General features: G+C 44.0%; 1 protein-coding gene across 3 annotated transcripts in view; it reads left to right on the top strand.

The window, feature by feature from the left end:
- The window catches only part of LOC142385542 (NACHT, LRR and PYD domains-containing protein 12-like), an 80,124-nt gene that overhangs the window by 27,199 nt on the left and 38,949 nt on the right, over positions 1 to 13,976 (top strand). For 2 of the 3 annotated variants that reach the window (XM_075472164.1, XM_075472163.1), the window contains exon 7: positions 633 to 2,466. In XM_075472164.1, the coding sequence (XP_075328279.1) occupies positions 633 to 2,466 (1,834 nt within the window). The remainder of the gene's footprint in view (positions 1 to 632; positions 2,467 to 13,976) is intronic. The other variant, XM_075472165.1, reaches the window with a different exon arrangement.

Genomic DNA, 13,976 nt, shown 5'->3' with positions numbered 1-13,976 from the left:
TCTGATGGTTAACCTGCTGTTTTAATGCAGACACATTGTGGTGTCAAACAGAACAACAACAGTTGTTAGGACCTGACTCACATGGACACAACAGAAGAGACACACCATGAATTAAAGTTAGAGAATCATTTTAATAACTATCATCAGACTGAATTTATACGCCAAATCCAACCTTCATATCACGAGGTGTGGAAATCAGTTAAATCAGAGGTGGATCAAATGAGTAGAATTAAACTAAACGAACACAATGACCAAGATGGCAGCACATTGTGTAGAAGAGCAGAGTGATTAGACTGAAATCAGGACTAAAGGGGCCAAAGTAACACAGAAGGAGCAACAGGTGTCCTAAATCACAGAAATCACCTCCCAGCAGGACAGACAGACACTGGTCAATACCACAGCCAACCACAAGAGGACCCACGGGGTCATCACAAAGGTCATCAGGAACATCATTTACCATCAGCATTGTTTTCCTGTTTACTGATCATTTTACTGAGAGGTGGAAGGAAAAGAAAAGTTTTCTGTGTGAAGCCAAAAACATGTTCAACTGGGGTCAGAAAGATAAAGAAGAACAAGTCCTGATGAATTGAATCTACTGTGTTTGTGTTTGGTCTCATTTGTTCTTTGTTCAGCAGATGTTGGTCTGCAGGAGGTTTTAGGTGAACATAAGATGAGTCTGAGGAGGAGATGTGAACATGTGACTGAAGGAACTGATGGGACAGGAGGTGGAACCCTCCTCAACAGGATCTACACTGAGCTCTACATCACAGAGGGGTGGAGTGAAGAGGTTCATACCCAGCATGAGGTGAGGCAGCTGGAGACGGCTTCCAAGATCCAGAGCCTCCATGACACTCCAATCAGGTGCCACGACATCTTTAAAGCCTTACCTGAGCAGCAGGGAGCCATCAGAGTGGTTCTGACCAACGGCGTCGCTGGTGTCGGAAAAACCTTCTCAGTGCTGAAGTTCACTCTGGACTGGGCCGAGGGCCTGGAGAACCAGGATGTCAGTGTGGTGATCCTGCTTTCCTTCAGGGAGCTGAACCTGATCAGAGAGGAGCGGCACAGTCTTCTCACGCTGCTCCATGTTTTCCATCCAACATTACAGAAGCTCCCAGCAGAGCAGCTGGCCGGCTGCACACTTCTGTTCATCTTTGACGGCCTGGATGAAAGCAGACTGTCTCTGGAGTTCAGCAACAGGGAGGTTGTGTCTGATGTCACACAGACGTCATCAGTCAGCGTGCTGCTGACAAACCTCATCAGGGGGAACCTGCTTCCCTCGGCTCTCGTCTGGATAACTTCCCGACCTGCAGCAGCCAATCGGATCCCTCCTACATGTGTCGCCAGGGTAACAGAAGTACGAGGCTTCACCGATTCCCAGAAGGAGGAGTACTTCAGGAGGAGGTTCAGAGATGAGGAGCTGTCCAGCAGAATCAGCTCCCACATCCAGGCATCCAGGAGCCTCCACATCATGTGTGGAATCCCAGTCTTCTGCTGGATCACTGCTACAGTTCTGGAGCACATGTTGACCACAAAGCAGAGAGCAGTGCTGCCCAAGACCACCACTGACATGTACTCCCACTTCCTGCTGGTTCAGACACAGAGGAAGAAGAACAAGTACCACCAGGGACCTGAGGCGGGTCCACAGGAGCTGACGGAGGCTGACAGGGACGTTCTTCTGAAGCTGGGGAGGCTGGCGTTTGAACATCTGGAGAAAGGAAACATCATGTTCTACCAGGAAGACCTGGAGCAGTGTGGCCTGGATGTCACAGACGCAACGCTGTATTCAGGAGTTTGTACAGAGATCTTCAAAAGAGAGTGTGTGATCTTCAAGAAACCAGTTTACAGCTTTGTTCATCTGAGTGTTCAGGAGTTTCTGGCTGCAGTCTACATGATGCACTGTTTCACCAACAGCAAGAAAAAGGGGCTGAAGAGCTTCCTGGGATTCACCAACAGGAACACTGAGGTGCTGAAGAGCTTCCTGGGAGAAGACTACCGTTACTCATCTCTGGATGACTTCCTGAAGAGAGTGATGGAGAAATCCCTCAACAGTAAAAATGGCCACCTGGACCTGTTTGTTCGCTTCCTTCATGGCCTCTCTGTGGAGTCCAACCAGAGACTCTTAGCAGGCCTGCTGGGTCAGACACAGAACAGTCCAGAAACCATCCAGAGAGTCATCAACAACCTGAAGGAGATGAACATGTCCAACATTTCTCCTGACAGAAGCATCAACATCTTCCACTGTCTGATGGAGATGAACCATCTCTCAGTTTATCAGGAGATCCAAAAGTTCCTGAAGTCAGGGAACAGATCAGAGAAGGAACTCTCTGAGATCCAGTGCTCAGCTCTGGCCTACATGCTGCAGACATCAGAGCAGGTTCTGGAGGAGTTGGACCTGGAGGAGTACAACACAACAGATGGGGGACGAAGTAGACTGATTCCAGCTGTGAGGAACTGCAGAAAGGCTCGGTGAGTTGATGTGTTCTTTGACTTCATGTGTCAGTGTAGATTAGTAGTTTAGTTCCCTAAAAGCCGTTTCTGCACATGAACACCAGAGATGTTCTGGAGAATCTGCAGAAAGGTTCATCTGGACCTCTTCCAGAGTTTCTGGTAACATGTGCTTCACAGCAGGAGACTTCCTGTTGGAGATGTGAGGGAGGGGTGGTGGGAGATAACTGTAGAGTGCACAGGACACGCTCCAAATATTAGGCTGTGGAAACTGCTGTGTTTACTTTCCAGCACACTGAGAAGCAGAAGAGGCTCCTTGTTGTGTTAATATCATTACTGCATGTATGTAAAGAGTTTTACAAAAGTGATGAGGGAACAGAAAGCAACATACAGGTCAGCAGAAAGGAGAATGAAGCAGCACCTCTGACCAGCAGCAAGTATTAGAGCCATGTGGGAGTTATGTTTCTGTCAAGCTAACATATTCGTCCGTATTTCCCGGGACATGTCCGTATTTCCCGGGACATGTCCGTATTTCACGGGACGCCCAGGACAGGACGTGAAATACGGACATGTCCCGGGAAATACGGACGCATGGCCACCCTAGCTAACAGCCACATTTTCATCTGTATCACACGAAACATTTTCATGGAAATTATTGATAAGTTTCCAGGTTCAACAGGCTGCTTACAGATGTTGGATTGTTATTGGTCGGTGTGCTAACTGAAAGGTCGGTGGTTTGACCCACGGCTTCCACAGTCCACATGTGGAAGAACTGACTTTGGACAAGACACTGAATCTGTCATGATCCTGCTTGGCTGTGCAGGGCTCTAGACTAACTTTTTGCACTGGTTGCACTGGTGCGCCTAACTTTTTTTCTTAGGTGCACCAGCACAAAAGTTAGGTGCACCCAAATTTTCAAACGCATTGCATTTAAAACTGCAGTTTTACAGGTTCACTTTATTTATTTATTTATTTTTAAATCGATGCCCATATATGTCTATTAGCAATCTGGTCAAAATAAAGTTCTTTATTTGAAGCACAATTTTACAAACTTACTGAACTTAACTTTCTAACTACTTACTGAAACTTAAAGCTTAAAGTGCTTCAATGACCTGAAATTTAAATTAAAACATCTCAAGATAAATTAAATAAAAAGAAAATGTAAATTAAATTTGCAAGTGTTTTAAGGGCTTCAAACTGAACATCTCATGGCTCAATGTCTTCTGGTCTATCCTCCATTGCAGTCACATGCCCCTTGGATGGCCAACTCCTGTACTTGGGTTAAATATATATCAGTGTATTCACCGGTCTTCCTCTCCTCAAGATACGGCCGTACAGAATGACGCATTCCTGAACGATCAGGAATGCCATGTACTCACTGTTCGCAATTAGCACAGACTTCTTTTTTTTCAATGTATCTGCGATAGGGATGTTAACCAATGACCGTATGGCCGATGGTTGACCGAATCAACGTCGTCCGGTTAGAATTTTTCTGCCGTCGGTTTAAAAAAAAAAACCCTCACTATATCTTTAGAAATGATATGTGAGCATGAGCCATCCCACGATGGAAGAACAACCGCAGCAGAGCTCACGTAGCGCCCTCCTCAGAGATCCTCTCATTTTGACGTGAGAAGTTAAGTGTTGCGTGTAGGCTAATGCAAATGTATCCTGACGGCAATAGTGTGACAACCTTCACTGCCAGCTTGTTAGTGGCTGCGTGTGGACTACGACATAATGATAATTGTAACACTGTAATGGCAAAAGACACAAGACTAACTTAGCCTACTTGTTGTGATATATTCATCTGTACTTAAATGGCATGACGACAGGAACTTATTGCAAAGGACTTTGTGCAGCATAGGCTACGCCACAGAGGCTGTTGGCATTCGGTAATTTTTTTTTTTTAACGAAGTCATTGGTTAACCTACTTTCCTGTAACACCGCCAAATGCACCGTTCTCTGTTTGTGACTTTGTAACGTGGGCTTTTTACAGCCCCAGTTCGGTGCCACGTTTCATTCGTGTTTAAAAAGTACCGTGACTGGAAGGGCGCTGTTGCGCGTAATGTGTGGCTGTGCGTGTCTGCGCAGGCACAGCAATTATTTTTCTACCCAAAACCCTTATTCCTCCACAAGTACGCCTAGAACTAGTGGTCAATGATTGGGGAAAATGTATAATACCAAGGGCACGAACTAACATTGATTGTGTGATGGGAGCCTAACCAGTCTAAAAGGGGGGCATAACTTGTTCCACGAGGTAGAGAAAGACGCGCGACAGGACACAGATATCATAAATGGCACTTGTAGAATTTTCGGTGACCGACTTTAACCGTATGGAGTCTAAAGGCTGATTCTTACTCGGCGCAACCTCGCTCTTACTAGCTGGTCGCAAATGGCGCAAACGGTCACGTGACCCAAAATTCCACCACGCCCCCCGTCGCAAGCTAGAAAATCCTCACGCGGCGCAAGGTCGCGCACACAACTTTTTTTCTGACTTTGCGCGTGCTCAACCGGAAACAGCTGACCAAGAGAAAGGAAACATGAACACTGCAGAGACCGCGGTGACCGAGAGGGTGCGCCTCTACAAACATCTGTACGACACGTCTATGAAGTTACACTGGGACAACACGGCAGTTGTCAGCTCTGAGATACATTCAGTTCTACACCCAGAGTAAATTCATTCCGCATCAGATGTGCCAGACTCTGCTGACGTGACACCACAGGTGGCATTGTGTATGCTTTCTTCGTATGCTTTTCTTCGTCCGGTTCTTCAGCTTGTTTCCTCAACAGTGACGCCCGCTGGTCTGGAGAGAACTGCAAATGTGACGCATACTCGGCACAAACTGCGCTTATGAGCTGAAGGAACTGTGAAGGGGCTGGCGCTTTCGATGACGTCATTAATGGTTCTCGAGCCAGAACAGTTGCGCGGTTGCGCCGAGTAAGAATCAGCCTTAAGGCCTTTTCAAAGACTCACCACCTTGACATTTTCAAGTATTTCAACTAACTGTAAACATCTATGCAAAAGTGACACATATGGTTGTATTCTGAAAAGCCTAACAAAAAACAATATGAGAGTAAAGTGAATGTAATACAAACGAGTTTTATTTAAATTGAGGGGAAACACAACTGTACAAAAAAAACAAGTTTTAGAGGTCTTCAAACAGTGCAAGAAAACACACTATCAATATATCTAGCCAAGACTTTTGAAGGTTGAACCTTGTAAACAAAAGTGTTGGCTGCATAAAAGTAAAAAGTGCAGTCAGAAATGTTTTTTTGTTTTCACACAAACTGTAAAAAAGTCATTGTAACTCCAGGTAGTGTCTCTGTTAGTTGAATACTAATTAGATGGGTGTGTAACACCCCTGATTCCCCCCACCCCCTGTCACTCTCCATGTGATAATTGTCTGTCACTGGCAGGACATTGCTGCCTTCCCCCACATGCTGGCTGAATGGGGCGTGTTCTCACCTGTGAATAGCCACTCAATCACCTGGTACTTAACATGTGAATAGCGATAGGTGTGGCCTAGGAAGCTGCTGCAGTCTGAGACTACAAAAAATCCAAAGATTTCTGTTCACTCTTTTTAAAAAGGGCCACCTATATAATTTATTTTAAAATATATATATTTGAAAACTAGAAGTTTCAAGGTTTTTAATGGTGTCACTTATATGTTTGAATGACACAAACTCACAGAGTTACAGATGTGTTTTTGGAGATGTATCAAAAATCCCGCCGGCAGGTTTTAGACTCCAGAGTGTTAATCGACTGATGAAGCTCAGTGGTCGGTCAAGACTTTTTTTAAATTTCGACATCCCTAATCTACGTTGACTCCTATAAATTGCGCGCACATGACATTGCTGTACGTCGGGTTTACGTTCAAGCCATTTTTCTTCTGAAGAATTATTTCGGACTTGAACTTAGTGAAGGGAACTTTTGCAATATGGTCGGCAACGTTAAATTTGATTATCATCTCGGCCTCGTCCGATGATGTGTTTGCTGCTGCCTGCCGCTGAAAGGCAGCGGGGACAGGGGACACTGAGCAGGTAATGTGTTTCATAGATGCGTTGTGCTTTTTCAGCGTTTCAATTCGAAATGTATTAGAACCAGTCACAAATGCACTATTTTGCCACACTTTACAGTAAATGCAGTGCATTATATTATCGGCTTTACTGCATCTTAGCCAGGGAAACTGGTCGAGCCACTGTTGTAAATGTATACACTTTACCCCTTTTAATTGGGGGTCCTAGAAGCGAAGCTGCAGGAACCCATTGTGTTAGTAGCTTTTCCTATTGATCCGTTTCCGCTGTAATTGAAGTCTATGGCAGCCCCATGAACGCTATTGTAAAAAGTTGTGAAATTTGGCACACGTAATCAGCCAAGTGCCAAAGTAAAACTCAAGAATTTTCATGGCCCAAGAGCTTACTCTAGCGCCACCAACACGTCAAAGTTTGAAATGCATTCAGCTTAATAACTTTGGACTACTTGGTCCAAATTTCACAAATGAGGTAACGTTGGAATCCTTGGATCATGACGAGTCCAACGCACCCTATGACGTCAATTTGCGTATACTTAGATTTTCCGCCATTTTGAATTTTATCAAAAAGCTTAAAAAAGCATTTCAGGTCACACAGATTGTCCAATTTTCACGAAACTTGGCACATAGATTCTTAAGACCAAGTCGCACAAAAGTTTTCATGTGGAATTTTTAATTAGGCTTCCGTTTTTCCATATAAGCCAATCAAACTCGAGGTTGACGCCGCCAAACCGGAAGTGAGGTCATATCTTGGCAACCATTTGATGTTATGACGTCAAACTTCTAACACAGACTTAAGACCGCTAAGGTAATTGGCCCAAGAAGGTTGGTGACGTTTGGCCAATAGGTGGCGCTATATGTAGCAAAAATGCATTTTTGCTCATATCTTTGGACCCCTTGGTCCAAATGTCACAAATAAGGTACCGTTGGAATTCCTGCATATAGACGAGGTCAACGAACCTCATGACGTCATCTGCGCCATCTTTTATCTTCCACCATTTTGAATTTAATTGAAAACCTTAAAAAAAAGCATTTCAGGCCACGCAGATTGCCTAATCATCACAGGACTTGGCACATAGAATCTTCAGACCAAGCCGCACATAAGTTATCATGTGGATTTTTTTATTACACTTCCGTTTAACCGTGGCAACCAATCAAACTCTATGCCGACACGCAAACAGGACATTTGGCCAAATCTCTGCGATGCATTGATGTATCAATGCCAAACTTGTTGCATGGACTCACAACGCCTTCCTGAGCAGCCCAAGCCTTGTCTATTGTGCCATTCTGCTAGGACCCCCACATCGCTGCTTGCAGCTATATTTTCAGTTGGTTCAGGCTCGGAGTCGATCGTATGTAGCTCATTATCTGATGCTAGCTCCGGACCAGGGCTTGACATAACGTAGGAGGTTGATGGCTCCGTGTCAGAGCATTGATTGTGATTATTTTTGGACGAATCAGGCCTTAACTTAACCAAAAAGTTGTCAATCGTTCTTTTCATCTTATCACCCGTGGCTACATCCACTGCTTATATGACGAGCCGAGGTTCATCACCTCTCTGTCTGACTAGCAAGCACATGTTCAAACGTACACACGTACATGGGCCAATCAGAAGGGGGTCCCGCCTTTCACTATCTCTGATTGGTTTAGACCACGATATGGGTCTAACGTGTGTCTGTTGTTGAACCACAGGGAGACATTCAGAGTCGCGTAGACTTTTTTTTTTTTTTTTTTCCAGGAACGGGTGGCACCGGTGCAACCTGAGATTTTTTTTTTAGTCGCACCATTGAGAAAATAGGTCGCACGTGCGACCAAATTGGTCGCACTCAAGAGCCCTGCTGTGGTGTTTGTTTGGTTTCTGGGTCTCAGGCGGGGTCGAGCAGCTTTCCAGGAAGCCTGGGGCAGAGTCTGGTTCAGCTCCTGCACTCGCACCTGCTCTCCATCTGCGCTCGTCAAGGCGCCTTCATAAGGATCTGCAGGAGCAACCAATCTTCGCCAGATTGTCTCACTGCTACAGTGTGTCTGCTCCTTCGTTGTTCATTGCACTCTGGATTTCCAAGCTAAAGGCTTTAGTTCTCCACTCTGGATTCTGAGACACCCACCTGCTCAACTACAGGCGCTCCATTTCAGCTGCGGAGCGCCTGTAGTTGAGCGCCTGCCGAGAGATCACGGCACCGATCCTCCCGAGCAGGTCATCAAACTGGGTCCTGGTGAGGATGATGCACCAGCAGAAAATATATTTGTAATTTTCTGACACTTGGCCGCATCTGCTTGTAGCTTGTAGTTTGTTGCCTTTTTTTTTCTCTCAATTTTTGCTCTCCTCCTTTACGTTTCTTCTCCATTTTTGCACTGCTGATTGACAGAGGCGGACAGAGTACACAGCTTCCTTACTTGAGTAAAAGTACAGATACCCCTTGATAAATTTTACTCAAGTACAAGTAAAAGTACTACAGTCAGATGTCTACTTAAGTATAAGTACTGAAGTACTTGTTTTTAAAAGTACTTGAGTATCAAGAGTACAAGAGTACATTTACAAGAGTACATTACTATTGCCACAGTGCTTACATTTATGTATAGAAACGTCCTACATGGAGTTATGAAAAATATTAATGTTATTACCTTGGAGAATGTACAAGGAATTGAAAGTAAAAACAAGTCATTTTCATCTTTTTACCATGTTGCTTTATTTAACATTTCTCACTTGCAAGGCAATAGCACAATGGCAACACTGACAAACCTCTGCTAGAGTTTTAATGGATTTTTGCATCCATATTTGAACCTGACTGTTGAACACACAGTATACTCAAGAACTTAAAAACAAATGCTCAGCTTACATAAATATGTAATATCAGAAAAAAAAATTCAGCTAGCAATTGTATGTATGTGTTTTTTCATCAAGCAAATCAATGAACCTAAACCAGCAAAGAAGGCAATATAGCAGAGTTCTGAGTTGACACACCTCTGAACCTGACCGTGTTATACACGCAGCATAGCAACCCACTCGCGTTGTTTTCTGTCAGTGAGTTCAGATTGACAGGCAGCTAGCCACCATAACACCGTAACTCCAGCGCAGTAAACAAAACTCGAACCCTATCTTAACATTGGTGCATGGTAAAACAAAGGCAGAGTGCCGTAACCATGGCCGTAACTCCGCTGTAACTTAATTCCAGCGTTCTAAAGTGCAGCGGAACAAAGCTAAAAAAACCTTAACTGATGTTACGGGCTTCTGTCTTGCAGCAGGTGTTACATGATTAGCTTGTCTCGGCTTATGCTCACTATTGGCAGGCCAAAGTTAGCCATCTGAATGGCTAGCTATAGGTGGCAAATTGGCGGGTGCATGTGGCTTCGACTACTCAAACGTAACCGAGAATGTAAAAAGCTGCATTATCGTAGATAGCCAATCATTTAGTGCACTTTTCTGTAGCTAGAATCTAGCTTAGAAATGACATGCTTCTGCAAATTGGAGGATTAATTTTTGTAGGAGGTGATGAAGTTCTCTTTTGGTAAACAGAGCAAACACTTGCGAAAACTATCATTAACTTGTTCAGAAAATTGAAATAGTCTGGAGAGGTGGGACCACGGGTTGGCACATTCCCGGGATTCCACATTCCATGGTTTCTCTCATCTAATCTGACCATGGAGTTGACTTTGGTGGAAAGCTGAAGGTGATTGCTGATAGGCTGTCCCAATCAGTACGTGGTGCCCGCACAATCCAATCACGTTTGAGAGGGAAACGACAAATTTAGTTTTTTTTTTTTTACTCACGGTTATGGATAGAAATGTAGTGGAGTAAAGAGTACAATATTTGCCTCTCAAATGTACTTGAGTAAAGTCATGAGTACTGCCCAAAAATTATACTTGAGTAAAGTACAGATCCCTGAAAATTGTACTTAAGTACTGTACTCAAGTAAATGTACTCCATTACTGTCCGGCTCTGCTGATTGATTGATGAATTGACAGATGAAGAGGAGGAGGGGCCTATACCCTGGGCCCTCCAATGTTGATTAGCCAGACACTAGAGGAACTGTTAACATTGGTTATCACATTAAAGGCCAGCCCAACTACATTAAAACATTAAAACTCCACTGGTCCACTGACCCACCGGCCCACCGGGAAAAGTCCCGGTACTCCCGATTTCCAGTCCGCCCTTGGGTACTGGCTGTGTCGGTAGGAGTCCCAGCAGAGGCTAGGCGGGAAGGCAGGTGCGGATATGTGGCTGGTGGGGATATCCAGACTACGGAGAGCCGGGTACAGGTTGGAACCAGGAAACCAAGGCGTAGGAGCACTTGGTCGAGACAGGCAGAAGAAGGCATGCTTTATCTGCAGTGTTAAAATGATGTATTATCACCTCAGAATAATGTTCCCTCTAAGCTGCTCGCACAGCTTCTCAGCGCACAAGAAAATCTATGCAGCGCATAAAATAAAATTTGTATAAACGTATTAATATCTAATACTAGACCTAATTTAATCTAATTGATTAGACCAATAATGTGTTTTTTTTCTGTACCATTTTTCAATATAACGCAGTGAGTGACAGGTGTTCAGCCAATGATACGATTCGGTTTACTTAAAGGGACACTATGTAATAAATTAAGTAATTTATTAGCTCAAATCAACATATTCATTCATGAGTTAGTCCTCATTGGTGTAAAATGATCTCTGTCAAAAATCTCACTTATCCTCCTGAGTGAAGAATAACTTGTCTGTATCTACATAGAGCGGGCAAGCTCTATGGAGGCTGCCATGTCCTTCTGGTCTATGAAAAATGACGAAGTGCCGAGAGGGACATAAAGCACTTCGAATCGCGATTTCCCCGCCAGGCCTGCAAGCGGAAATGACGTCATTGTAACGTCATTTCCGCCGAATGGTCTTTTTACAGCCGCTAATGCTAAATAGATTTTATCTCGTAAATTATCCCACTAATAATGCATTGATTGTTACCAAACTTCTGCCGTAGTACACATAGGCTCTTAACTCACAAAACGAGGCATTAGAAAGTTTGTAAGTTTACCGGGAGTTTATTTACCGCTGCTAATGCTGCTAATGCTAATGCTGCTAATGCTAATGCTGCGTCGACGTCACTTCCGGTAACTCCCGGAATATGACTCATTGCATTGCTTGCACACCAAAGGCTATGTCAACTTATGTTATCTGACATGTTATCTGTCATCTGTATTTATAGTGTTGTTGTATGTGTGTTATGTAATCCTTTGTACTGCGTGTCTTGATTTCTTTTTGTTTGTATGGACCTTGAGTCTGAAGCTATAGCTTCTTGAATTTTGACACAATCCGCTTGCCGTAGTTCAAGAAGTTGCAACGCACATTTGAAAACGTGAGGCGCTAGAGAGCAAATTCATTCAAATTTGCAAAATAAAATTGCACCACTAGATGGGGGAAGAAATTACATAATGTCCCTTTAAGCTATGCAGCCAATCAGAGCATTGATAGTGGTTGCATATGTGCCCTGCCCATACGCGCCGTGCAGGTTAGCTAGCTAACAACATTGCGGCGGAGTTAGGAGACGCAACCCCTTATCATGGCGAAACGAACGGGCAGCGCCAGCGACACATCCCTTCACCAAGCCAAAGTAAAAAAGAAATGCGGTTCTTTTAGGATGGAATGGCTGTCTGACTATTTGCAAACAGAAGAAAAAGCGGTGAAACTGGGTGAGATTTTTTCTTTTTCGAGTGAGAAAGGTCTACTCTGCAAAACATGCAGGCTGCAAGCATGACTCTCACATATAACAGATAACATACTACACATCTAATGAACAACAAGATTTTTGTCTTTTTCATTTTAAGTGGGCCAAATCACTTATATTAAAAGTAAACTAATGAAAATTGCTGCTGTGATTTGATTCTTTTAATAAGCCATGTAACTTGCTATGATCCAAGGTTTTGAACAGGTGTGATACTGGTGTGTGGCCACAGCGTGCACATCTCATGTTGCTCACAGTGGTCCTCAGTGTGCTCAAGGAGCTTGTGTGTATGCCCAGAAACATGAAAAATTAGAGGGAACATTGCCTCAGACTGATGTATTATCACCTCAGACTGATGTATCATCACCAGGGTTCTAGCTAGGATGAAATTATAGCGTAGTGGTGTAGGCGAGAGAGCGAAGCGACCAAGCCCGGGGGGGATGGTATGGAAGGGCGGGTGACCTGCGGAGATTTTGGAAATTTAAAGTGATACTCCGGAGTAAATTAAACCTGGGGTCATTTGAACGGTGATATCCAGCCAAGTAGCCCACCCGCAGTTTTTTCGATATTGGCTGAACATCAGCTGAGTTACTGAGTTATCCCGAATAGCTTCGTACAAGGGTTAATGGATCCAGGTCCGTATCTCCAAAATTACCACACTAAAATCACATGCCATGACACCAAACTTCTACAGTAGTACAAATATGGTCTGTACTCACAAAGCGATGCATTTGGAAGTTTGAAAATAGTCCAGGAGTTTATTATTATCAACACAAGCCTGATAGCTTCTCTGCAGCTAAAGCTACGTCGACGTCACTCCAAGGCGCTGGGAGCTTCAAAGTAAGATGAGGGTTGATCTACTACTGTAGACAACAAAGTATATGCTATATTCTACATGTTTTTTTTATGAATTTTTATGTTGTAGAGTTGTGAAATTATTTTATCAATGGAGAAATTGAGCAGCCTTGCTTTGTTGTCTACAGTAGTAGATCAACCCTCATCTTACTTTGAAGCTCCCGGCGCCTTGGAGTGACGTCGACGTAGCTTTAGCTGCAGAGAAGCTGTCAGGCTTGTGTTGATAATAATAAACTCCTGGACTATTTTCAAACTTCCAAATGCATCGCTTTGTGAGTACAGACCATATTTGTACTACTGTAGAAGTTTGGTGTCATGGCATGTGATTTTAGTGTGGTAATTTTGGAGATACGGACCTGGATCCATTAACCCTTGTACGAAGCTATTCGGGATAACTCAGTAACTCAGCTGATGTTCAGCCAAAATCGAAAAAACTGCGGGTGGGCTACTTGGCTGGATATCACGGTTCAAATGACCCCAGGTTGAATTTACTCCGGAGTATCACTTTAAGGTAAAATTTGGCCATTCTAGGGGTACCCAAAGGGGGAAATTGTTCTTTAAAAACAATAAAGTCTTAATGGGAGATGTTCCCATCTTTGCTTTTGGTTAATTAATTCAGTTAATAGAGGTGAAGGTTTGAAGCCCCCGGCATCAACAGAGTGTCTGCCCTCTTCTTTGCCTTCACGTATCTGTCCCGTAGCTTCCTCCACACATTCTTACAGAACTCTCCCTCTTTCCCCAAAGTTCTGCCAATCTTTGTGCACCAGTTTTGGGAGTTTACGTGCTCCCTGTGCTGTTTCACTGCAGTTTCGTACAGGTGCCTGTACAAACGCACCTCCTGACTGAGCCAGTCTCACATCGGTCCATTCGATTCGTCGTTCTCGGCGCAGCCAAGTTACAAAAATCGACTGGTGCACGACAACGCGCTGCGCCGTCTTTTCAAGGCAAGC

This window comes from Odontesthes bonariensis, chromosome 8, assembly GCF_027942865.1.
Source record: "Odontesthes bonariensis isolate fOdoBon6 chromosome 8, fOdoBon6.hap1, whole genome shotgun sequence".
Lineage (NCBI taxonomy): Eukaryota > Metazoa > Chordata > Actinopteri > Atheriniformes > Atherinopsidae > Odontesthes > Odontesthes bonariensis.
Note: the sequence above shows the minus strand (reverse complement) of the source record. Positions and strands in the feature narration are given on the sequence as shown.